Source organism: Cheilinus undulatus, linkage group 7 (assembly GCF_018320785.1).
Source record: "Cheilinus undulatus linkage group 7, ASM1832078v1, whole genome shotgun sequence".
NCBI lineage: Eukaryota > Metazoa > Chordata > Actinopteri > Labriformes > Labridae > Cheilinus > Cheilinus undulatus.
The window spans coordinates 6618191-6645775 of record NC_054871.1 but is presented as its reverse complement, the minus strand read 5'-3'; the positions used below and the strand labels follow the sequence as shown (position 1 = coordinate 6645775).

The 27585-nt window shown below is 39.5% G+C and overlaps 1 protein-coding gene across 2 annotated transcripts in view; it reads left to right on the top strand.

Moving 5' to 3' along the window:
* The window catches only part of mylk4b (myosin light chain kinase family, member 4b), a 42815-nt gene that overhangs the window by 4518 nt on the left and 10712 nt on the right, over window positions 1-27585 (top strand). The window contains exons 1-4 of one of the 2 annotated variants that reach the window (XM_041791957.1): window positions 20239-20760; window positions 25612-25693; window positions 26135-26537; window positions 26697-26926. In XM_041791957.1, coding sequence (XP_041647891.1) covers window positions 20239-20760; window positions 25612-25693; window positions 26135-26537; window positions 26697-26926 — 1237 coding nt within the window. Of the gene's footprint in view, window positions 1-20238; window positions 20761-25611; window positions 25694-26134; window positions 26538-26696; window positions 26927-27585 lie in introns of those variants that run through there. The other variant, XM_041791958.1, reaches the window with a different exon arrangement.

The window sequence follows — 27585 nt, the reverse complement described above, 5'->3', positions numbered from 1 at the left end:
AATGCTTGGACTAAAAGTACAGACTTAAATGTGAGGACATTTTATGGCCTAAAACTAGACTAAAATGTTTTAAATTTTCATCGACTAAAACTACACTAAAACTAAAAAGGGTTGAAATGACTAAAATAGACTTAAACTAAAATGCATTTCATTTCAAGACTTGCTCTATGTGAGTTGGTGTTATGATTGTTGTACCTGTTGAATATCTGAGTTTAGCAATGCTCATGTTGCCCAAAGGTTTTCAGGCGATGATGATGTGAAAAAAAGGCTTCAGTGCTTCTCTTTCCTTGGATACAGTAGAAGATTTTACACAAATCATGTCTGCATGCATCTGTTTTCCTAGAATATACTATATACTGCTATGAAAACTTGTGACATGAAGTATTGCTGGCACCAGTTCTACTATTAGGCTGAACTTTACATGTAACTTTGACAAAACAATGCAGCAACAATAGCATCTGGCAGTATGTCATTCATCTGTAGCCTGTATGTGAGCTCAGGACAGTCAGTGGAAAACATCACGTCATCTCTCCTGCGTCACAAACTTGTCACCAACACTGACATCTAAATGCTGTCAGGTAACACTTGGCTCCTTTACTCTGACCTGAAACTACACGCACGACGCCCAGTAAAAAGCACTTTAGTATGTCAACATAATCCAGCATGAAGCTAATGTAATTGACTCCTCATAAAGTGTTGGAGCCGTGGTGCGCTCAGCAGTTACAGGCTGACAGTGTCAGCTCTATAGTTTTATTAGTCTCAGTCTTCTTGTCTTAGCTGACAGCGGGCTTATTACTGCTGGATTTATGACTCTATTTTTCATCTCTACTATCTCAGTCTGTTATGTGGCAACAAAAATGCTAAGGTGAATAGAAGTTTGTCAAAACAGTAGATCAGAAAGGTTATTTTGGTTTCATTTGGATCTATCCAAGGTCTATCCATGGTTTTGTGAAGATAACATTTATTATGAGTTCGGGCTAGCAATAGAAAATGCTGTAAATGTGACTCAAAGGGGACATATTATGCAAAAACCACTTTATCAGGTTTATCTAACAAAAATATGTGCCCCTGGCCTGCCCACAATCCCTTCAAGAATCAGAAAAAACCATTCCCTCCCCCCTTCTTTTTCTCCACCTTTCAGAAAATGTGTGCTGAAACAAGCCGTTCTCGGATTTTCCCCTTATGACCTCATGTGGGGAGTTAGCCCCGCCCCCAGGTTTGGTTGGCCCTCCCTGCTTGGGGGAAAGTTTGGCCTCTTCTGCTGATCTTCCTCTCAGTTGCCAGCTGAGATGCTGGATAGCTCAGTGGTTTACCCTGCTAAATATGATCTGGGAGCTTGATGGTTCAAATCTCAGTCAGTGCATAATCCATGTACTGTTTGGGCTTTTGGGCAATGTCCTTAACTTTGGATAACCAATATTGTAATATCAGGAGTGCCACATCCATATCCTGAGAGTCAGACACAGGCACAGAAACACCTTATTCTGAGCAGGGCTGAAACAGAGGGGGTTTTAGACATGCAAAATACAATACTGGAGTGTTTTTTCAGCAAGAAACTTTACAGGCATGTTTTGGGGACCTCTGAGACCAATATAAACTTTTCTTAAAAGAGTAAAATATGTCCCCTTTAATTGTTTATTGATAATATAGTTTTCTAAAAATTGAAAAAAATTGTGGTTATAAGTTCATTAGAATACAAAATGAATGAGAGTAGTGAATGGTCCTCTTTCATTGAAATAATACTTTTACAGATGCCATGTGAATTATGTTTGTCACTAAACAGTACTACCAAACCTTACAACCTTATCTGATGGCAAAAAGTTCTTCAATTTTGAACAAATCTGCATTTTCTCAAAGCCATACCAAAAATATAGTTTTCTCTTCCATATGAAGGTGGATATCAGACTACAGGAAAAGACAGAAGCTTCCAAATATCAGGAGGAGCTGCTGTCATAAAACTCTGGTTTATGGTTGCTTTTATCAAGAATACAGTAGTGTATTCATGAACTACTGTTCATTATAGATCATTTTTAAAAAGTTATTGGACTGTTGATTTTAATCATAAACCAAAACTAATACCTTGTTGTCAGAATCAATGCCACCACTTTAATTCAATGCATTGTCTTTAACAGTCCTAAAATAAATGGTTTTGTAAGAGGCTAGCATGGAGTAAATTGCAGCGCGTGCTAATGCGTGTGAGCATGACTAATGTGAGAGGGGCTTCTCCTGCCTCAGATTCCCACACTTACATAGCTCAGACAAAATTAGCACCCAGACAAATGAATGCAGGAGGGACAGAGGTGATCGTCAGTGAGCAGCCACTCATAGATTTTATGTAATGGATTAAAGAAGTTTGAAAGACAAACACTGAGTAGCTGCGCTTTATTTAGAGGTTTATTTAACTGATGCATCTCTCCAAGATTTGGATTAAAACATGGACTGAATTCTTCTGGTTGGCCAAGATTTTTTTTTGAGTATATGGTAAATGGACTTAAGCTTGTAGAGCACCCAGGGTGCAGCAGCATCATGCTTTTGTCTATTTTGTCTTCAGCCATAACTGGGGTTTTAGTAATGGTGGAGGAAAATGTAAACACTCCCAAATACCAATTTTGGTATAAAAACCTTCAGGTATCTGTAAGAAAGCTGACAAAAATGCAAGCATATATCCAAATCTACTAAAGAACGGCTTCACTGGAAGAAAGTTTTGGGATGTCCCAGCCAGAGCCTGGACCTGAATCCTGCTGAAAACCTGTGAAGTGACGTGAAGACGGCTGTGCACAGGAAATGCCCTTGTAATCTGACAGATTTTGGCACTTTTAAGAGAAAGAGAGGGAAATTTTACCATGTTGAGACAGGGTACACTAATACACTAATGCCCAAAAAGAATGAATGATTTGATAAAAATAAAAGGTGCTTCAAAAAAATTAGTCTTGTATTTGTATTGATTCCTCAAAACTAAAAATAATCAGTTTGTTCATTTGAGCAATTATAAGATTTGTATTCATTAAGTTATGAGCTGAGTTTTACTGACTTATACACTTAAGGGTGACAGTGGATCAGTAGGTTGAATTTGTCATCTCATCTGAAAGGTCAAGGGTTTGATGCCCACTCCTGTACACATGTTGAATCCCAAATTTCTCCCACTGTTGTGTGAGTGCTGTGTGTGTATTCGTATGAATAGGATTAGTTAACACTGATGGCCGCCTTACATAGAAGCCTGCATCATCAGTGTGTGAGTGTGAAGTAATTAGGTGTGAGCGAGTAAAATGTCAGAAAGGTGTGAAATTAGCTTTGAGTAGTCAGACGACTAGAAAAGTGCCAAGTGTTTCTCTAGGGGTGTGCATATTAATGCAACCTTTTTTTTTAAATAATTCCTCCAAAGAGACTTTGGTAATTTTTCAATTAAATTTGACACGTTATAGTTTAAATCAAAGGTGATTTAAAGGTGATCCAAAAAAATTTAGTAGACTTTTTATAGCCACAGTAAGTGACAACACTTGTCAATAAAAAAGGTGGCCCATGTTATTGCATCGTTTAAACATCTCAGTTCAATCAGGGTCATATCAAAATATGGAAAGAAGAGCCTTTATTTTAGACATATAGAGTCTATTGGATACATAATTGAAACCTTATAAAAAGATTTTCTTTCTTTGATAAAATATTGTTTTAAATACATGACTATACACAGATTGACACTTATTTTTGTCTGAACTTTACCCAAAATAGATTTAATAGGTGTATAATAAATGTAACCTGGCTTGCAGATAGATTTGTTTCACACATTCATCTGGTAAACCACTCACAGGAAAGGACAGAGCCTTTGAAAAAAACTCGAAGGGTGATTGGATGAACGTTCTGTCTGTTACATCTTTGCTTGATTACACCACAACTCCGCCGCGCCCTAAAGTACTGCCCCTCGTCGCTGATTGGGTTTGTCACTTTCTAACCGGGGACAAATGGTTCAGATGGGAGCTTTGCACAATGGATTTGCCAGTGAGAAACAGGGAAACAGGCCTATCCGTCTGCTTTGCAAGGTTATAATCAATGTGGACCTGATAAAAAGAACCTCTTTTTCCAAAGACAAAAGAGAAGTGCTGCTGAGTTTACATACAGGTGCTCTTTTCTCAGAGAACCTCTGTTTACATTTTCAAAAAATGTGTAGCGTCTGTTTGACACTGTCTTAAATCATTGGACATACCTCATTTAGATTTTTTTTTCACAAATAGTATGTCTTTCAACCTAACTTCTGTCCCAAAGGAAATCTTTAGACCTACTTTGAAATCCCAGCTCTGCTCCGTCCTCTCTGTCTGTCTCTGGTATGAGGACATCAGGGGAATGTGCTGTTTTCGCCTGGACTCCACTGGCCTCTCTGTCGGTGTCCTGTTTCAGCCGTTTGCATAACTCATTACTAACATACTGCTGATACATACTAGATTGAGTGTCTATCAAGCTGACGGACTCAAGAGCGTGCTTGCTGTTTTGTATGGTTAGCTGAGGGACATGACTTTTTAGAGAATTTTTTGAAACAATGACAGAATGTCACTTTTACAGATAACAGTGCTGAGGGGGATCCTCCATGCTTACTTACGATGTGGAAATATCCTGCACAATTATAAAGTTCACCTGTATGACTCAAGACAAATATTTGCATGGTTGTATTCCTACACTGGCACACTACCTCATTGTCTTTCTCTTCCAAAGACACTGAGGTGGAGCAAACAACAGACTGCAACTCACAACTGTAGAGCATACACAATCTTCATGGCTTAAAGGTAGTTGAGATTTGGTTATATTCTATCAGAATGACAGCAGGCTTCTCTTCTGTTGAGCTGCAATTCTAAGATGTAAAAGGAAAGCAAACAAAGGAAAACAAGGACCACTTAGCAACTAGGGCTGGGAATTAATCAGATTAAATGGCAATATAGCCTGCTGCAATTTTCAAATCACAGACAGTACAATATTTTCTTTACCTGTAATGTGTCATAATACCGGTTTGATACTTTTTTTTTTGGAAGAGGAGATTCTATGCTGTACACATTATGCAAACATTCAAGTGTCTTTTTTTAACCATTTGCATAAACCCTACTTTCCCTGCTCATGTATGCAATTTTCTTTATCAAACAAGAATAACAACAAAAAAATTGTCCCCGTTAGTGTTAACCTGACACATCAGATGAATGTCTGGGAAAGCTTTCTTTCTAATGCCATTTCTGACGTTTCCTGAAAATTTAATCAAAATCCAGCCATAACTTTTTGAGTTATGTTGCTCACAAACAAACTAACAAAGTAACAAATCCTGCCGATCACATAACCTCCTTGGCAGAGGTAAAAATGTTCATCAACAGCCTTTTTTCATGACAAAAACTAGACTGAGACTAACAAAAATAGATCTGTGATGACTAAAACTGACAAAAACTACATTTAGTTTTGTCAAGATGACTAAAACTAGACTAAAATGTAATGCAGTTTTCATCAGACACTCAAAATATGTGAAATTTCTCCACTGTGGGTAAATCTGTCAAAACACAATGCAGCTGTAGCTATACTGCCTCTCGGCTGTAGAAAGCAGGGACCCCAGGTTTAGCAGAGTGCAGAGAACACACTACCGTGATTAAGACAAGAAAATAAAAAACTGAGCCACATATGATGAGTTCTTGTAATGTTGTTCATGCCCTAAATCAATGTTTAAAGGCTTCTCACTATTCCCCAAATAGTGAGCTTTCTATAGTGGACTATATAATAGACTGATCAACAGAACCAAAAAGGAACAAAAAAGTAAAAAAGACAAAATTGTTTGCAGTTCTGCCTATGATCAATGAAGTCATAGGTGTTGAACATTTAAAGTTTGCATGAACAAAGACGGGTGCAAAAATAATGAGAACTTCATTGATAAATACTACTATACTCAGCATGTTTTCACATCAAATTTCAGAAATGTATTGACTGGTCAGGAGCAGCTGATTGGACCTTGATCGCCTGTTGTGTCTCCCTTTATGCATGACAAGCAATGCACTATCAGGCAGAAATCCAGACTAACTGCAACACCAGTAACTGTATACGTCTGTAAATTCAGCCCTGAATCAGTTTGAAAGCCCGCAGCATACACCGAGCTGAAGATAGGAGCTCTCTGAGAGGAAAAATGTTTGTGAATACAGCCCCCTGGTGCAGTGGCTCCCACCGTGCAGAGGCGGTGAATGAGACCAGGATGAAATGAAGCTGAATTAAATTTTATGCCAACATAAAGTGACAGCTGGCGGGCAAGTTGAGATTTGATTGCAGTTGCTGTTTATGATTTGACACCATGTATCAGACATCATCAAACATGACAATCACTGACAAGCTGGGGTTTGTGAATAAATGTGAGCAGAGGGGTTAGTGGGTCAGGGTTAAAGGAAACCAGAGAACAGCTCAGTCTGACCCCTCCTAAAACACTCAGCTGGTCAGCAGCAGGTTTACTGGTCTGAGGACGAGACGGGGTCTTTGGTGCTCTCTTGCCTCCTGGTGGTTGTAAAATAGTAACACATCTTACCTACCATTTCTATGAACATTAATGCTATTTTTGCTAAACATATCACTTTTTTGGATGGAGAAACTTCTCTTCTTTAAGTTATCTCTAACTTTTTGCATGCACATAGTGATTGCTGTGAGTTTTAAATAATACATTACATCATGTAAAATGTAGTCTAAAAGAAAAGAAAACTACTGGGAACACTGGTCTTCATCACAGCTATATATATATATATAGAGGCAGAACAGTCTGTGCAGTACTTTTACAAGGCTCATCATGCAGTTCCACTGTTGCACAGGGTGCTGATTAATTCATATTTATATGTTTTAATAACAATGGTCATGGCCTAGCACATGACTCTAATGGACCATGTTTACCATTGTGTAGCATCCCCTTTTCTTTTAACAACAATCTGTATCTGGGAAATGAGGAGACCAGTTGCTGGAGTTTTGAGAGAGAAATGTTGTCCCATTCTTGTCTGATGTAGGATTCTAGCTGCTCACAGTCCTGAGTCTTGTTTGCTGGATTTCTCATTTTATGATGCAAAAAATGTTTTCTATGAAAGGTCTGGACTGGAGGCAGGCCAGTTCAGGACCTGCACTCTTCTGTGAAGCCACATTGTAGAGATGGATGCAGTATGTGGTTTAGCATTGTCTTGCTGAAAAAGTTGACCTCTGTATTGTTTTAGGACTGATTGTGCCTTTCCAAATGTGAAAGCTTCCCACGCCAAAGGCATGCCCATGGCATGGGCATATTAGTGTATTAGTGTATTAGGTGTATTATTAGTGGGCCTATTAGTGTACTAATGCAACACCAAACCATCAGAGGTGCAGGCTTTTAAGCTGTGAGCTGAGAAGCTGGATGGTCCCTCTCCTTTTAAGTCTGCAGGACAGTGTCCGTAGTTTCTGAAAAGAATTTCAAATTTTGGTTAATTTGACCACAGAACAGTTTTCCATTTTGCCTCAGTCCCTTTTAAATGAGCTTGCTGCATTCTTCCTTATTTTACACTGAATGTTGTTTTAGATTGTTTCACACTTTTTTGGAACAGTTTTCACAGGTTGGAGAACCCCTTCTTATCTTTACGTCGGAGCGTCTCGGCATCTTTTAAATGCTCGTTTTTATACCCAGTCGTGCCACTGACTTGTTGCCAATTAACCCTCTAAATTGCAAAATGCTCCTCCAGACGTTTTTTATTTGTACAATGTCTCAGTTTGAACCTCTTTTGTTTAGGCTCTATTGTGAATAAAATATGGGTTTATTAGATTTGCAGTTCATTGCATTCTATTTTTACCGACATTTTACACAGTGTCCTCACTTTTTTGGAATTGGGGTTGTATTTAAGAAACTGCATGTTCACGTTTTTATTTGTTAACACTATTAAAAGGGTATCTTAGACATTTTTCAGTGGGGGTTCGGACCAGGGGCTGATACTGGGGGGGGCACATGGGGTCCCTGGCATGATGAAGTTTGGGAAACCCTTCCCTAGCTCACCGTCCTATCACTTAGTTTTTATTTATAGCTTTTATGTTAATCACTCAGTTGCAGTTTCAGACCATTACTTAAGTGACAAATATTTTCAATTTAATGACTTTGATGAGGCTGCTGATGCTGTGGCACAGAGAGATAAAGGGACACATGAGATCCCCTTGCCAAATTCTTCTCTAAGCTCCTCTGGTTTTTGTGTGTATGTGTTTGTGTGAGGGTTTTCAGGGTGGTGGGATTGACAGTAATTTCAGGGGGTCAGAGATCAACATTTACCCAGAATCCTCTTTTAAACATTGTCACGCCCAGTTGTCTTTCTGTTACATAATTCTGCAGCAAACGCAGGATAACTGGGGAGGGGGGGGGGGGTGTTTGTGAGCATGTATTTTTGAATCCGGCCACATACTTGTGTTGCTTATGTAACATATTTACAAGCTTGGCCTTATAGCTTTCACCAGCCCAAACACAAATACACAGACACTTTGTATACGTCAAACAACGCCTCTATACCATGAAAGGAATTTTTCAATGTGTATGCGAGGTCATAACAGAGCGAGAGCCGGACGGACGTTATCGCAGCAGCTGAACTGTGAAAGTACAGACTGTCATCAGCCTGCAGTGACATGAGTAGGTTTGTCAGATAGAAAAGCAGCAGGTGGAGCTGCGGAGATAATGTGCAGCCTTGTTTCCATTTTCATGTACACGCCAGACATCCATCCTCCAACCACCAGGCTGGAAAAAGCACCGTGGAATTATACCCCATAAGAAGACAAGTTTGATACAATCTCTTCAGTGTTATAAAACTGACAGTGACTCCATCAATAACCGTACATGTCGCAATCTCACACAGTGTTCAAAACCACAAAACTTTATTCTGAACTCTGTCCATGTCTCAGTTGTTTCCAATCCATCAGGGTGGGTTACAAGAAACTGGATGCAGACATTTTGTCTGACGTGTTGAATGTTTACATTTCATCTCATAGTGCAGCTATAAAAACACAAAATCCTGGGTTTGAGTTATTGGTCAGACGTCATAAGTCAGTTGTACCAGGTCAAGAGTGTTCATGGAAAGACTGAGAAAAGTCAAATGTAGAACGATGACTCCCAAAGAGTAGCATGGAGAGAGTAGACAGTGGAAATATTGTTTTGTATTTCACCACTGAAATAAAAATTGAGCTGATTTGATATGAAAACATATTGAGTCAGCTGCAGAAGCCTTGTGTCTTTGCAGAGTGCAGGGAAATTTGTAACAAGGCTTCAAGGCTAATCCACATACTAGTAGAAGGGCTGAATGATATAAGAAAAAAACTGACTTTGCAATGTTTTTCAATCTACTTCTCATAGAAAAATAAACTATATGCTGTTCGCAGATATCACATCACTGTGAGGAACTCCATTCTCCTACATAGAATGATAGACGCTTAATAGATTGATTGAAATTTGAGATTCTGAAGGCAGTTTACGTTTTCTAAGTTTTGTGCTATTAATGACTGAGCCAACTGTTCCAACTGTGCACAAAAGGCTAGTTTAAAACCTAGTATATGGCTCCCATATGTCTGTGGGATGAGAATTGAAGGATGGAAAATTTTAAAGACCCCGTAAACTGAAAATAAATCTGTATTTAGGTTTGTTGTGTGACAGGTCACTGTTATGAACCCCTAAATCAAATTTCAGTTGACTAAAACATCACTAAGTTTATAAAATTAAGGTTCAAAATCATGAAAAATGAGGCAGTAAAGTCTGCTCCAGGATGGTGTGGGCGTGTCTTTTGAATGAGCTGAAGCCACGCCCTCTCAGGAGAAGTACGATCCTCTCAGGTTTAAAAAATGTTAAAATCTGATTGTTGACCTTATGATCAGAGCAAAGCTGCCTGGCTCTGTGCCAGAGAAGAGACGAAGTCTGTTTTCTGGCTCAAATCTCCCTTATGATGCTTTAAATGATCCATAGGATCTCAGGGTCTTTAAAACATAAAGCCCTGTTGGCAGGAAACAGCTAACCTTACATGCCAGATAGACTGTGTAATACCTCCATTGTATGAATATATTTTACATTCATCTGGGAAAGCTCCCATAGAAAGAGTTTGGGAAGGGCAGGACTTGTTTAAAAATTCTGGAAAGGTAATTGGAGAAACGTCACATTTATGACGGGCCAATCAGAGCGACAAGCCAAAATGATGCTGTGAATAAAAGTGATGCCAAGGCTGTTCAGGGGACATGCAAAAACATATTCTCTACCAAGACAAGCTTTCAGTGTGGCGCTTTGCTCTTGTTTTAAAGAGAAATGTGGTCTAGTTCTGATTAAACTGCTGCTTTACATCCAAGCTAACAGCAGCTGTAGCAGCAGCCATTGGATACACCAGCAGACCCCACCTGTAACAATTTTAAACTCATGTTGAAGCGTACAGGGAGAAGAGCGAAAACAGTTTTTCCATCATGAAAAGCTTTAAGTGTTTTTCTCTTTATACGATACAGAAAGGTTCAACAGGTTTCAGGTTCAACAGGTTTATTTTACACACATGTAGTGATTAAACAATCTATAAACATTTGCAGCAGTTGCATAGTTGTGTGAAAAGGGCTTGCTCCAAGGAAGCTATTTAAAGCTTTTAAAAACAGTTAGTATAACTACAATCCAGCCCATAGCTACTGCCTTGTTCTCCTCAAATGACACTGATAGGTCCGAAGGCACAAAACATTGTGGACTGGAGCTTTTCAACATAGATCTGCCTGGTGACAGACATGGAGTCTGGCAAACCCATTTACCTTGCAAGGTTATTTAACCTTACAGACTGTGCTGTATTGTGCTGAACTTCTGTTATCTATGTTTACTGTTATGCAACAAAAGTGCATCATAATGCAAAACATGTTGATGGGGATGAGAATGTGCTACAAATGTGATCTGTGAATTGTGCATAGGTAAAATTGTTTCAGGTTGGGTGAAAGGGTGATCAATCCCATAACAGTGTTTGTGTCAGTGATGATTTGGTTCAGCTAATGGGATTTAGAATAGGACTTTGTGTTTTTGCAATTCTGAAAAATCGTCTATAAATGAATTTGTTGCATGATACTGTGTTATGTAAACATCATCAACCATTTCCAAATTTGTTCAGACTTCTGCTTAGTTTACAAACTCACCATGCCTTTCTCACACACTGAAAGGCACACCTACAGCTTTAACGTGAACCAGCAGCACAGCTATACCATTAATGGTCCATAAATGTGACCTCAGCATTAAAAAGCACCAGGACAAGGTGATGCTGATATGCTGTAAGTATTCACTCACGTGCTACAGAACATGTGCCAGGAGCATTGTGATGACAACAGACTGAATGTTGTTAGAGGAGACACACAGATTCTGCATAGTGTTCACTCCTCTGACTACTGATGGTGATATCTTACAGTTACTCTTGTGTGCAAACTAACAAGTGAAGCAATTGTTCACTTATCCAATAAATGCATCAAACCTTAGACTGGAGGGTAATGTATATTTGTTTAAAGCTGTGTTGGCCATTAAAGTGAAACCTCCCTGTGATAAAACCAGACCTGGTTGGGCTTTAGAAGCTGGCATGAACCCTTTGACTGCAGTAATTTAAATGCAATTATTCTGGGTGTCACTGAGGTCGATTGGGTGTCATGATGCTGGCATGATAAGTTCTTGGTGGGCATGGAGGCTATTTAAGGGGGGAAACCCTGGATGATTCAGGGGCCCCAGAGCTGGACCATGGCCCTCCAACATGCCTGAGATCAGTGAGCTGTCACTGAGCTGCTGTCAGTTGGCCCAAAATTGTTAGTCTATTGCCAGGCACCCCGAGCAGTCTGCCTCATCTGTAGGTAGGCAGAGGTTTTACTAATGAGAACATGATCTTCCATGTGCTGAGTTAAACAATTTATAAAAGAAAATAAATATTCAAATATTTGACTGCACAAAGTTTAACACATGTCTAATAATAGTTGAGGCAAAATACATCCATGCAAAGTTTATCAGATGATTTAATAAATGTGGAAACTTTCTCAACATTAGACTTTATTGACAGTCCCTGCAGATAACTGAGATGCACAATGTCAAGATGTAGCTGCAGGCATTAATTATTACAACTTTCTTTGTTATGCTTCCCTCGAAAGAAAAGTTATGTATTGAAGGTATATGTGGACTTTTTTGCACTGTAATGTCCACATTAATTAAAAATAATTAAGATTTTAGTCATTCTTAGTTGAGTACCTCAAACACTTCCCACATTTTTGTTGCACAGGTGGCCTAGTAGATAGGCAGTGCCCCATGTTCGTGGGTGGCCTAGGTTCAAGTTCGGTCTGTGCGTCTTCAATGCATATCTCTCATTCCTGTTTCTGACTCTATCCACTTTTGTATCTCTACATAAAGGCAAAAACTGTTTTCAAAGCTTGAAAATCCTTGATTTTTACAGTTGTAGCAGTTCATTTCTTGCCATAACAGTGGCCATGATAAAGCCGTTGTAACAGACAGTTATATAAAGAAACACAACTACTCCTGGAAGCTGCCATTCTGTCCCCTGACCCCTATAATTTTGACTCCCAACTTGACATGTCCAAGTTGAGTTGTGTCACCTACTCAGATCTTCTCATCTCCCGTGCTTCTTGATTTGAAATGAGAACTGTGTTCAATAAAACTTGCACTCTGTATGGTATCTTTACTAAACAGTAAACCATTTATTTATCATTCCATGGATGCATTTCAAATAATTTAAAAAGCTTTTAAAAATGGCCTTCCCGGTGAAGGTTGAAAGTGATCCCCCGGTGCATTGTGGATAGAAACCGCTTAAACCAGGAGGGCCACTTTTATAGCTTTCTCACCATTATTCATCATGCTGCGCCATGATCCAAGGGAATGGTATTGAGCAATTTAGGATTGGCAGTGCTTTAAAGTGCTTAATCCACACATCCCATTTACACTGGCTGTAGTTGTGCACTATCAGTCATCCATTTAAAGTAGATTCCTCGGTAGTAGACACCAGAATTACTAGTCAGTTGCACCAAGTCTTTGTTACTGCACTTTCCCTGTCCACTCTGCAATTTTGTGAATCAAATCAATTCTGTGAATTTCAGACCCCTTGTAAATAGTATGACATCTAGGGCTTTAATTTTGAATGCAGACAAATGAAAGTGTGGTGCTTTGTATCAAAGAGTCTTTGACAGCTTTGAGCCAAAAAGTTTTGTCTCTATGTTGACAGATGTCAATGCTTTTCAAACATGGGTATGAATATTATGAATGCACAACTATCCCAACTTTGTAAAGAAAGCTAGCAAGCTGTGAGTGAGGAAAGGGAACGAAAATCTATGAAATACTCCTATCAGGCACTCCTGAAGCTTGTCATCTCCTTCTTTCCTTGTTCCTCACCCATCTTATCAGTTCATACCGACAATCTCAGACAGATGCTCTGTCTTAATTGTGATGCAGCTGCTCACTAACAGTTGCCTTTATAGGTCTTGTTAAAGGCTACTGCCACAGTGCTCTTTAATAACCATGTAAATATCAGCCAACTGATAGCAGTGATAGCATCTCACAGAAACAGCATAGTTTAACAGTGTTGGGATCTTGAAACTAGAAATACTAGTTATACTCACATATAACCTGTGCAGTGACAGCATTCAGCACAAGGATGTGGATGTTAATCTGCAGAGTGGATCTCAGGTTGGCAATGCAAACATTAGCCACATTCTACTAACCAACTACACACCCTATGCTGACTGCTGCGTGAACCTGTCTTAAAAAGATAATGCACAATTTTGGCTGTTCTCTGGGTGGGTTTTCTTGATTCAGACTAGTAGATTGAATACAATTATAACTTGCATTTAATTGGATGTAGGAACATCAGTAGTAACAACTGCACTCCCTAAAGCTGGAAAAGTGGGGTTGAATCTTTTCCTTAAAAAGTACTAACGGTGGACGAGTATTATCTGAATAGATGCAACTACATAAGTTAAAAATCTAGCACAAGAAAATTTGTTGATAGGCATTTTACTCAAGCATATGTTTTTACTTACTTTTACTCCAGCTTTGTAGGCTTTACTATTGTTAATATGGACAACACATTCACCACAACAGCAGCCATTATCCCGAGGCACACGCTCATTGCATGTCACACAGTCTATTATTGTTTCTGTGGGATAAAGCGTGATGCATTCATGTTGCCCTACAATGATATTGGATTACTGGCCAGTCTGCAGCACTAGAATAAACATTATGTATTGTCTGTGTCTTCCTGCTGAGTAACTCTAGATGAGGTGAGAGTGAGGAGGCTGCGTCACTCTCATTCCTAAACAGTGCTTCTATACCACAGTCGCTCTCAGCTTACCGTGTAACCTTTTCTGAAGGGATTTCTGAGATTGTCCATCGGGGTACAGTTAAACCTCCCATAGCCCTCAACACTAGCCGAGCCTGACTAATCAGCCGCCCTCCATGCTCTTCCAACCATCGCTCAGTGAAGCAGAGACTGGATTGTTTCAATCTTAAGAATATTATTTTTCAATCGAGATTACCAACCATCTATTGTATGGTAAAGGCACCTGATCTGATGTTGCCGAACACAGCGATATTTGGTGCATAATAGAGTAAAACATTTGAGCAGTCCAAGATTCATACTGTTTCCTTACATTTTTTTGACTCTGTCTCATTGAAGCAGCAGAAAGCATTGGTTTCAATAGTAAGACTGGTGAACATTTGGTTGCAATTAGCAGCTAAAGAGTAAGATATTTACATCAGATGTTGTCAAAAACTACACATGCAGAGTGAATATTAGACCTACATATCTCCAAATGAATGCTAATGTTGCATCATGTCTGCTGAATGTGTAAATAAGCAACAAGATGTTTGCCATAACAGCTTTATAAGGTGATAACATGTAGTGTTTATAGCTTGCTTCACTACCCAGGAGCAGCCAAATGTCTTGAAGGCTGCAGTTGTAACTCTAAGGTTGGTTGGCTTGTCAATATTGTTGCAATGATAACCTGTTTATTTTAGCCTATATTTTAGCCTTTATTTTCTGTTCTTTAATGTAATGTTTTATGTCAAATATAAAGGCAGATATATTCTGTAGAGAATATAAGAGACAGCACACTTAAGACAATAATTGTAGTGCCAACATTTATACATCTTGGCAATTATTTTGAGTATAACAGAATAATTTGCTGCCATTTTCCTCAAACTAGAGTGAATATCTGTACTGAATAAATTAAAGGTGCTTCAGTTGAATGCATTATTTTTTGATATGAGAAGTTTCCCTATGGATGCCCCAGTCACGTGCTTTTTTAAATGCTGCAGACACAGATATCGATCATCAATGAGTGAGATTGGCTGATACTGAATATACAGTACACCAAATGGCCAGATGTATTTGGCTGCCTGACCATTCCACCAACAGGGACTGTAATGGCATTGTACTAAAAAATGTACATTCTTGGAAGGCTTTCCATAAGATTTTGGAGTGTTTCTGTGGGAATTTGCGCCCATTCATTTATGTAGAGCATTTATGAGGTCATGCACCGATGGTTGGATGAGAAAGGCCAGATTGACATTCTTTATTTCAGTTCAACTCAAAGGTGTTTGATGGGGTTGAGGTCAGGGCTCTGTGTGGGCCAGTCAAGTTCTTCCACACCAAACTCATTGACCCATGTTTTTATAGTCCTTCTTTGTGCACTGGGGCACAGTCATGTTGGAATAGAAAAGAGCCTTCCACAATCTTTTGCCACAAAGTTGGAATAATAGCATGGTCCAAAATGTCTTTGTATCCTGAAGCCTTAAGACTGGCCTTCACTGGAGATAAGGGGGCTCAGTCTGAACCTTAAAACAGCCCCATACCATTAACCCTTTTCCACCAAACTTCAAAGCTGGCACAATGCAGTCAGGCAGGTAACGTCCATCTGAGAAGCATAATTTATCACTCCACAGAACACGTTACCGCTGCTTCACAGTCTGGTGTTGGTGTGTTTTACACCACTACATCTGATACTTGGCATTGGACTTGGTCCAGGAAGGCTTCAATAAAGCTGCTCAGCCATGAAGCTCCTGCTGCACAGTTTTTGTGTTTACATTAGTTCCAGTGAAAGTTTGGAACTCTTCAGCTGTGGAATCAGCAGAGCATTGGCAACTTTCATGCACCTTAGCAGTCGTTGACCCTGCTCTGTCGTTGACCCTGCTCAGGTCTTCTGCCTTATGGCTGAGTTGCTGTTGTTCCTGAATGCTTCCACTTTCTAATAATTACTTACAGTTGACTGTGGAATATTCAGCAGTGATTACATTTTTCAAACCGTCTTGTTGCAAAGGTTACATCCATCACAGTAGTATGCTTGAAGTCCCAGAGTTAGAGTTCCATAGCAGCTGGTTTTCTGGCTGATCCATCTACGTCGCTTGTAGGTGGCAGTGTAACCTTATCAGATCAGGTTTTTGAGAAGAGAAACACTATGTTAACTGTGTGTTTAAGTTAGGTGCCTCACAGCAAGGTCCATGGAAAAATTAATAGTTTATTTTTTGTATTTGTAAAGAAAGTTTTTGCTCTTTTATGTACAAGTTGTAGGGTAGTTTTTGGTGAATTGGCCCTTTAAATCCCTTGAAAGCCCTATCAAACTGAAGATGCAATTTTAGTTTTTATCTTTATGTAATGTTAGTGTAAAAACTCCTTGTTTAATCAATTAAGTCTTTGTCCATTCAGTAAACACACATGCATTTTGTCTGTACGTACAATGCTCTGTCTTCACTTGCCCAGTGTCCTCTTTCATTTTCACCTTGGTTGGCAAACCGGCACTGGGGACACGAGTGAGAAAGCAGACAGCTGGGGAGCCGCCTGTACTGCAAACAGTGTGAGGGACAAACAGAGTATAGGTCAGGTTTTTCCGGTGTTGACAGATGGGTGCCAGTATATAGGCGCCGGCGCTTTGTCACCCTGCACACTCCAGATACCGGTGTACCGAGACGTGGAAAAGTCTCAGGTCAATGTGTACAGTCAGACACGTCTCGATACGTGTCAATCGCTTCTGTCTGGGCACAAATATGAACGTATGTGCCGGTATCCATATACAGTATCTGTGTCAGTTTGTCCCCTTTAATTCTCAGCAGCACATGTCAGATAAGTTTCCTCTCCTACAAACCCCCTTCTCCTCTGTATCAGCTGTACTGAGGTGTCAGAGGCATCAGCTGTTTCCTGCTCTCCTCCGTTGTCTTGTCCCTCACGTTGCACGGACAGTGAGTCTTATTCAGGAATGTGGCAGACTCTTTCCGAATCATGGATGCCAAATTTCCATAACAATCTATTTCCTCTTGGCTTAATGTTTCAGTCTCCTCTGTCAAATTAAATAATCTATTTACAGTTTTTATGAAACATCTAGCAAGACAACAGTTAATAGTATTAGTGTGCAAATTTTTCAGTATACCTTTAAAAATGTAAAGATTTGAGTCAATCTGTAAAAAAGAAAACCTGTATGATTTTTAATGTTAGCAATGTCGGAGAACCCCAAGATGGCATGCACACATACATTACTCTGTTTTCCTGTGAAGTGAGTTGTGCTTTCTATTTTTTTTCCGAATACCTCAGCTTAATTAACCCCTTATGGACTTGCATCCATAGACAGCAATTTTTACTCTAATAGTGTCCATTTTCAATACAAACCAATGCATTTCAGCTGTTTCATAACCAGCATCCTGAGTGCAAAACTTCCTTGGCTTTGGCTGAAAAAAAAAAAAAAATAATAATAATAATTTGGTACTCTGCTTTGACCATGATAAGTGTTACAGACAGGCCATTCATCCAATCGACCATCTGAGATTTTTTATTTCAAGATTCTGCCCTTCCCAAACTCTATGTTTAGATGTGAGACATATTCTATGCAGTGGGTATGTGACAGTCTCAGATTGGATGGTTCCTGGAATAAGGAAATATGTAAGTGCACAGAGCTATTACGAACAGACCTAAGAGGGAAGCAGACTAACCTTTTAGCAATCAGCATGGTGAGCAGTGCTCAGGAAACTGAGGTTGTGGGTGCTACCGCTGTTTAAAAGCATTGTCCATAGACACAGGCCCTATAACAAGGCTATTTTTTACTATCAGAATCAGGGATACTTTTATAATTTTTAGGTAGAAATTTTGGCATTGCAGTTGCTCTTATACACAATATAGCAAATACAGAAACATGATTAGAAATATGCCTTAATATGAAATAACATAATTCGGAAAGAAAGGAAGAGATAAATCTGTCTATGAAGGTGCAATATTTCACAGTAGATCCACTGGAAGAATTCTGCACAGCAGTCTCAGTTTTGAATAAATTCTGTCTTTAAACAAAATAGTGACTGGTTTTACAGCATTCAAGAATATTTCCCATTATGATGAGTTGATATTTGATTAAGATCTGGTGAAATTACATGAAAATAAGTGTTACTTCAAGATCAAAAGACAAACAGAAAATAAAGAAATAAAAACAGAAATTTCTTGTAGTGAGAAAAACGGCGTAAGAATGGATATGGGCTTTGGTATCAAGGAAAAGATTGTAACTAGTCCTAACCTTGCAAAGCAGATGGATTCACCCGTTTCCGTGTTTCTCACTGGCGAATCCATCTTGCAACGCTCCCGTCTGAACAGTTTGGGCATGGTTAGAAAGTGACAGGACCAGCCAGTGTGGAGGGACAGTACTTTCGGGCGCGGCGGAGTCGTGACATAAGCAAGGAGCGAGAAGAGGCCGGTTTGAATGATGGCGGAAGAGATTAGTGTAGATGCTGCTAAATTGCCAGTTTTATCAGAACTTGACGACATTTCTTCATTAAAAGGAGAACAAAGAACAGCAGTGAGTTGTTTCCTTTTTAAAAACGACAAAAGTCGTGTACAGACATTTCTACAGTTGTCATGGTTTGCGTTATGCCGTTCTCTATGGAGTTTACTTCTCGGTAGAGGCTATGACATCACGTGTTTTGTTGCTCTAATTGGCCCGTAAAGATGTGACAGACAGAACATTCATCCAGTCACCCTCTGAGTTTTTTTCAAAGGCTCTGCCCTTTCCCAAATGCTGTCTATGAGAGGTTTACCAGATGGATGTGTCAGGTTAAACTAGTCCTAGATTTACATAAAAAGAGAACAATCAAACAAAAGTGACTAAAATATATGTATTTGACACCAGAGCAGTGTTACATATTGGCTTTAACATGCTACAAGACTTAAAAAACAAACTAAATTCCTGCCTGATGCTATAATGTTCTGATTGCGATCTGTCTAGGGTTGTTAAGTTCTTGCTCCAACTTATGTTGCTAGAATAGGCTTGGATAACACACATTTAACCCTAAGAGACTGGCTTAGATTAAGCAACACAAATGTTCAAAAATGATGCAAATATATTAAAAAAACTTTTGAATAAAAGTGATCCAAATGTGATATAAAATACACATTATAAGGAAGCCACTCAGAATGATCTTACCTAACCTAAACCAATAATCAATAATTTGGGGTAAAGCATAAATGTTGTGTATGTGTGCCATTATGCAATGATCTGCTCTGCTGACACATCTTCCACGGTAAAAACAACTCAGCTATGAGATCCGTTTGGCATTTGTCGGGGTTCAAAAATACCCACAATGCTTGTGTCTTTAACGGGGTCTGAGTGGTTAATAAAATTTTTGCGGCCTTGCACACGCACGCACCTGTCGGCCCACTTCCTGCCGTGGGACAATGTAAAAAGAAGGGGAAAAACAAGCACTTAACATGTAAAAAAAGAACCCAAATGTGTAAAATACACTGTATATGATATGAGTTTAGATTGTCTTTATGAAGAGATTTGGTGTTCTTCTTTATGGGCTTCACATTTTATGTGTTTGTCTTAGTTTTTATGCTGTCATATTTCAGTCCCAGATTCTTGGGATTCTGACACCTGACTGGAGGGCTTTTGAAGTGTCTCAAATGTCACATAGCAACCCTTCCAGCATCCCCCCCTTAACCCGCATCAATCCCCAACTGCACACCCGAGCCCCCAGCTCTTATCACTGCCCACCCAGCTCCTGACATCCACAGGGGGCTGCACTTTAATTTGGACCACAGCCATTTGCTATTCTTAAAACTCCACTGTGTGGAGCAGCTTTGAGGAGAGGTCTCTATTCTCTCTGCTGCTTGTCTTCTGCTGCCAGCTCTGTCTGCTGACATGGTTTTGGTTCTTTGTTGCATCGAGACTTTATGAAAGAGAACAGGCTTGATAAGAGCATTATAATTTGTGGTGTTTTCTGGGGAGGTCTGCTGTGAATCAGACATGAATTCCAGCCTTGTGAACTCCTTGGCCAAAGTCTACGATCCAAACCCTCTTCATGGTATGAAGCCTGGAGGAAGGAAGCTCTCTTTTAATGGATCAGACAAGTCCTCATCTCCTTCATCCTCTCCGTCATCTTCTCCCTCTCATGACAGCGCCCTGCGCCGCATGGAGAACCGAATGGACTCACTGAGCTCCCAAATGGAGCGGTTGCTCAACATGCAGCAAATCGTCCTAACGCGGCTGGACAGCCTGTCTCAGGACGTCCGGGGGTTGGGGCGGGATCTGGCTTCTTTACGTGAGGAGGGCAGGCGTGGGTCAGTGATGGAGGCGGCGTGCAGAGAGCTGTGTGGGGCTGTGGAAAAGGTCGGCGAGCGGATGGAAAGTCAGGGACGCAGGCTGGATGGGGTGGAGAAGCTGGTTGAAGGCACCCAGCAGGTCATCAGCTTCATTGGGGAGGTGGTGAAGGGCTCCAGGCTGGTGGAGCTGCTCTTCAAACAGCCTGGGAACAAGGCTGGCAAGAAGGTGAGAGGCTGTACAACATTACACAAAGATTTTCCTGCAGGAAAGGCCACAAAAGGTCTAATGCTTCTCTTGCAATCACATGTTAATTTAAGAGGATATGGTTCCTGTTTCTTGTCCCAGTGACCAAAATGCAACCACCTTTTTGATTTGACTGTAAGTGGCTCAGTGAGTTTGACAGTGTCATTTTTTAGCTCATTGTGCGCAGGGATCTGATGAGATAAGGTGATTTTTAAAAATTTTTTTATTTGCTTATTCTCTCTGTCTTGAGTGTGTGCTGCCATTCTCTGTTAAGGACTTTGTAACTTTATTTTGAAAGGTATTTTTAAGTTAATACTAAAAGTTGTTATTGTTATACTGCCAGATGCCTATGTTTGAGGCCTTACTCTCCTTCATATCCCCAGTATTGGATGGTAGAAAATGCAATTGCAGCAATGATAAAGAAGTAATTATTAGATGTTAAGGACTGGATGTTCCAGTGTTAAAAAGGGATTTTGCTGCCATTTTTTGATCTTCATTCCACTGAGAGACAGAACATTTCCTAGGCTGTCCAACTCTGAGAGATCATTTATCCAGAATATTTCTCATATTGTATTTTTTATTAAGTCTATACTTGTCACTGCTGCTGTCTTGATTTTATTAAAAATCCCCTCTTTTTCGTTAATTTAATTTTTTTTTACTTATTTGTTACATAAAGCATGTCGAAAAATAAAGAAAAAAGAACAATTTGGTCAGGAAGTCATGACATATATAATTCAATTTAAAACAAACATTGGATACTAAAATGAGAAAGTATTATTGATATAAGACAAGTATGTGCTTTGACAGTCCATCAAGATTTTTTATAGTAGCTTAAACTCTCCTTGAAAAAGCCATGTTGCAGTTTAGATTTCCAAATATTATTTATACACAAATATTGACATTATTCCTTATATTTTCTTCAATTTTTCTGCATTTTTGTAGCTCAGGATCCCAAGCTGGAGTCCTGGGGCTGTCAACATTAGATTTGCTTATATTGAATGAAATCATAATAAAGCCCTGACTGGACTGAGTTTATACAAAAGTCTTTAAGAGCTGGGTGTAGCCCATTTGGTAGGGAATTTATCAGTGAAAACAATGAAAATGGATGGAAATTACTGACAGCAAGGGGTCTCTATTTTTTAGTATGGGTCCTGGGGGGGCTCAGCTTTCTTAGTAACACTTAGGGGCTCCACTAAGTGCCACTGCTTTATACATTTATGCTAAGAAAGCATATAATAGTGGAATGAAGTAAAGTTAATTTAACCAAATTAAATTGATTTAAACTGAATTGAACTGAGTGGCTGTGTGTTGATGCAGGGGGTGGGGCTGTTGCTTCCCAGCAAGAAGGTTCCTGGTTCAAATCCCTGTCTACATGTTCTCTCAGTGCATGCAAATACTCCTCCCACAATTCAAGGACATACTTGTCTGGCTGACTGGTGACTCTAAATTGCCCGTAGGTGTGAGTGTAAGCATGGCTGCTTGTTTGTCTTTGCACATATGCCCCTGTGATTGACTGGTGACCAGTCCAGGTTGTACCCCCTGTAACCCCCTGTAACCCTGCACAGAATAAGTGTTTCAGGTTATGGATGGATGAGTTGAATTGAGGGCAAGGCCTGACTTATAATTCTGCTGAGGCCTACAGTCGTAGCCCAACACGCACCTCCAAAAACCAAGCCTCAGTTGATTCAACAGCTGTACAGCCCATCTCCTCTGATGTTTCCTTTCTTTATTTCTTTGCAAAATCGGCTTCTGCTCAATATTTATCTACTCTAATGTGATATGATTGGTGTCAGTAGCTTTAGTTTCCTGTATACAAACATACAGAAGGATAGAAATCACACTGTCGACTAGCGTTCAGGAGCAGTATTGCAGAGGCACACAGATGCACAAACACAAGAGTAGGAGTACATACCAGGCTTAAGGATGTTCATTTCAGGACCCACTTAACCGATCAAGTTCTTTTCCCAGCGTCCTCACAGTGGTTCTTTTACTGTACAGGGTTGATTCTGGCAACATGTTGAGAGGTCTAATTGCATCTTTTGTAGAAAGGTGTGGCCAGGATGCAGAATGAAACTAGAATATTCTGCTGTTAAAGAGAAATTCAGTCGATCTTTAAATGTGTCTGTAGCTGGTTAGTGAGTCATTCTTGGCATGTAAAGCTGCTACATTCCTCTTGAGTCTGATACGGCTCCTCATGAATCTTTTATTAGCTCCGTCGTGCTCCAACATGTCGTCCTCTGTAATGTTAAGTAGTTTTCCTCTGTGCAGTGATTGTCAGCAGTCTCTGGGGTGTGGGTGATTCCAGTCAGACTGGCTATCTTATTCAAACCATGTCTTTATCACAGGTGGGCTGGTCTGCAGCAGCACAGTGCCACTTTAGCACTCGTCTGACCTGCTCTGTGACATTGCTGCACTAATGAATTCAACGGGCTGTCTTCTAGTTATACAAAGCTTCACATAGTCTGTCAATGTGTCACTGACATGTTTATCGTCCTGGATTCTTCAGGCAGCAGGAAGAATGTACAGATGGCCGTTGCGCAACATTTACTGCACAGTCTCTAAAGAATATCGGTGCATGTTTATGAGAGTGATTAAATACGTCTCACATTTTTAAATTCTGTTGATGAGGGTGTTTTTAGAGATGGGCATGTGGTTAAGTAAACCGTTTTCTCTTCAGACTGCCTGCCGGACTTGTTTTATGGCAGAGGAACAGGCAGGGGCCCCTGAACTTGTTCTGCAAGTTATCCTAAATAGAAAACCTATTGAAAGTCCACCACTGGGCCATCAGGTGTTTTCTTCTCATTATCACAATTATTTACAAAACTACTGTGTTTAAGTATGGTGCATTGAATTGCTTGGAAATGATGATTGTTGTGATTTTGACTATGTAAACCATTTTAGGATCCAACAACACAGCAGCCACGATCTATGCATCCATCAGACCACCCGTGACAATGATTATAGCATTTAAATCTCTACTGTACCCTTCTGATCATAAAATTCCAACAAAAAAGCTTTGCAGAAGTAGACACTTTAAACCAAATCCACTGAGATTAAATCAAAAAACATTAAACCCATGAAGATTTACAGATTAGTTCAAACGATAGCCAGCCAAATTTAATGAATTTAAAAAAGAAAAAGGAATTATTCTTGACTTGAAGAATCCATGAATGCATTTATAAATCGCACGAATGCATTCAAAACAGCAACAAACCTGTTTTCTTACGGGTTTTGAGATTTAAAAATGCTGTTAAAGAGAGATTACCTCAGGAGGTCACTTTTACACCTTTACACCTGTGTAAAGAATATTTATTTCAGCTGCTCTTATTTATGAACATAGAAGAAAACAACATGTTAGTGGAATTTCAAATAACTAAATAAATGACAGTCAAGGTTTTCTGCAAAGTCCATGGTAAGAAAAACTGTTGGCAAAACTGAAAAACCACAGCATTTTGATGTAATGTAGAATTCCTTTATTAAACAGGGATTTTAGATGTTTAGACTCCATCAGGACGTCCCATTCAAGAAGAACCCTTTGAGATGAAGCGTATCTTTGTTTGATTACGGATTTTATTTGACATCAAAATGCTTTAGATTTCCAGTTTTGACTCGTTTTTTAAGATATATTTCAAGACTTTTTTATGCTTTTATTCAGAGAGAAGGACAGTGGATAGAGTTGGGAATGGACGGGATTGTGGGGGAGAGACATACGAGTAAGGAGCCTCAGGCTGGACGTACATGGGCCTAACCACTAGGACATCTGCACCCCAAGTTTTGACTGCCACTTTGAGCTATGAATATCTTTTTCTTTATATGCAGTTTTGATCTGTCTGTCTTATCCTTGAAGAGCACCTGATCCTTGTCACAACTTTCTTTATTATATTTTTGACTCAGTGCAGCACTCACCTTATTCTATCCACATTTGTTTTTGATTTAAAAAAAATGCATTGGATTTCATCTTTCTCTTTAGTCTCTCAGGTCTCCTCTAGAGTCATGAATCAATAATGGTTTCCTAATTCACAAACATACCCTACATTACATTTCTGCTAGTATACTGTGTGTGAAATAGTTTTGATTAATAAACATGCTTTCTGTGCTGTGGGCCTGAGTGCAACTAAAGATGTGATCTGCCCTCTTTATCCTGATGGAGGCATTTGTCCTTAAAACATTAAAATATAATGAAGTAGCGCTGCACGATTAATCTTAATACGACCACAGCCACAGTCGTTACGTCAGGCTGTCGAATTACATAATTGCATGAAAGGCTGCAGTTATCTTTGCATTGAGTTGTACTTGAAAGATTTACAAAAAATGCCTGCAGAAAGGCCTTTAAATTTACAATAGTGCAACTACTCACTATGTAGAAGTACCTTTATTTTCAGGTTTTGTGTTTTTATGCTACTTAATATTTGTTTGTTTTGAGTTGAGACATACACTCTCTAAAACTATCATTATTCTCTGCATTTTCCTTGATAACCAAGCAAGTGGACTCATGATACCATTTAGGTATTACATTGTTTTTGCAAATTGCAATATTGTCCAGTCTAATCGTTACTGCACATTATAACCAAATCATGCAGCACTACAGTGAAGTAAGGGTCAAACATAAACTGTAACATTTTTGCTTGATCTCTGACTATTGTGAAATGAAACAATGGATAAATAATACACAACTCTCCACTGAAATAAGACTCCATGCATCATTATCACAGATTATCCTTGACCCATTCAACATGTATAGATTTGATTAAAGCTTGCAATAAAGCTTTTAATTTTATACCTGTTTCATTTCTTAAATAGTTTCTTTTTGTCTTCTTGTTTGTCTTCAATAAGGCAAAGGATGAAAAGGATAAAGCCAAACTGAACCTGAAAGGCTTGAAGACCCAGAAGAAGAGGAAACCTCAGGATGCATCAGGTAGACTCAAACTCCAAAATAATCTTCTATTACTGAGTTAATGCAAAGATATGAATGAGATGGTCATTTTTAGTTGAAATACTCAAAATCACGGTCAGTTCTATGAATGAAGATGCCGCAGTATAGACCACAGATGTAGTTTTTTGTTCATTAGCATGATGCTAACACATAATGGAAATTGTCATTGATCCGCTGACAGATTTAGCTTTGTATTGCACTACATTTAATTTGAGAGCCAGTCCTTTTTCCTGACACAAATGATATTATCTTCCTTTGTCATTTAATGCTGGTTAACAAATGCTAACCGCCACCCTCTGGCAGTAGTACCACATTATATCCTATATCCCATCCTTAGTAAATGACATCTCTATTTGCTGATCTCTAACCCAAAGAATGCTGTATTTTGACAAAGACTCTGGTCATTGTGTTTTCCCCCATCAGACACATCCTTGCTGAATGAGCCTGTGCTGCAGGAACAGGTGGAAAAGCTCAACAGGCAGAACACGGAGCATTCCCAGCATGGAAAACCAGATGCTGACATTCAGAGAGGAGACGACAGAGGAAGTGGAGGAAGACGAGAGGAGCCAGTGGAGCTGATCCTGGATGGACCACACACCTCTTCGGCCCCATCAGAGAGGAAGAAGGTGACTGAGGACGAGGAGGATGTTGACGCTTTTCAGGACTCCGAAGAAGAGGAGGAAAAGTTGAAAGACTTGAGTCAGGAACCAGCTGGAAAAGTGGAGGATGATGGGAAAAAAGGGGAAGCAGAGGAGTCATTAAAATCTGAAATAACCACAAGTGTCATCTCAGATATCTGCAAGACTTCTTTACTACCGCAGGAAAGGTATTACCAGACAAGCTTTGTCATCATTATGCCATATTTGTTATCAAGCACTAGAAATATAGCTGCGCTCATACTGTGTTATCTTATTTTTAACTTTATTTTATTTATGTAACTGCTAATATTTGAGCTGTTGTTACTTTCTTCGATCATTATTTGCAGCTCTGAAGAGGTTGGTGATGTTGCCACTTGCAGTAAACGCCGTGTCACAGAGGAAGACCTGGTGAAAGACGACCTGAAGAAGAGCCGAGTGGAGGACAGTGAGGTGGAAAAAGCTGATGAACAGGTGGGGGAGGCGAGTGAGCCTCAGGCTTCCAAATCTGAAGAAGTAAAGACAGAGGAGGACGAGGAGAGGAAGGAGGGGGAGTCGGAGCTGAAAGAATTTATTATTGGTGAGTTATGCATTTTGATTTTGGCACAAATGCATGAGAAACAAAGTAAAGTTCTGCAGGGATAGAATAAGTTTTTGCTGTTTTTGTCAAGAGTTAATGTAAATTTGGTCTGGAATCATGTTTGGTGATGTATTTTTGAATAAAGGTTGATATTTTCAAAGTATTTTTTAAAGTTAAAGATTTTAGAGAAAGCTTTGTAATTCCAGTTATCTTAAATCTATCTCCTAGATTCTTTTTTTGCTTGCAACGTCACTATTTTATTTATTTATTACGTATATTTATTACCTGGCAAAATGCACAATAATCAGCATTTGACTTTGAATATATTGCCTTTCTTTGAATCTAAAAAGACACTGGTTGCTACCACTATGTCTGTGCAGGACTATGCTGATGTTACACATGCATGCATCATCTCAGAGCTTTGGACGCTGTGTATCATGGAGCTTAGGGTTTCATCGCCATGTTAAAGTCTCACTCATCACTGTCTGTTGTATGCACATGTTGCATGGTCTACACATAGACAGAATCACTGATGTATTCTTATCTACAAGGCTATTCTCAGTTGACTTCCTTCATATCTTCTGACCTAGATCAGTCAGAAGAGCACAGAGACTTATGTACAGCGTTTGGTCTGCTGATCTTTCCTCCTCGTCTGTTCC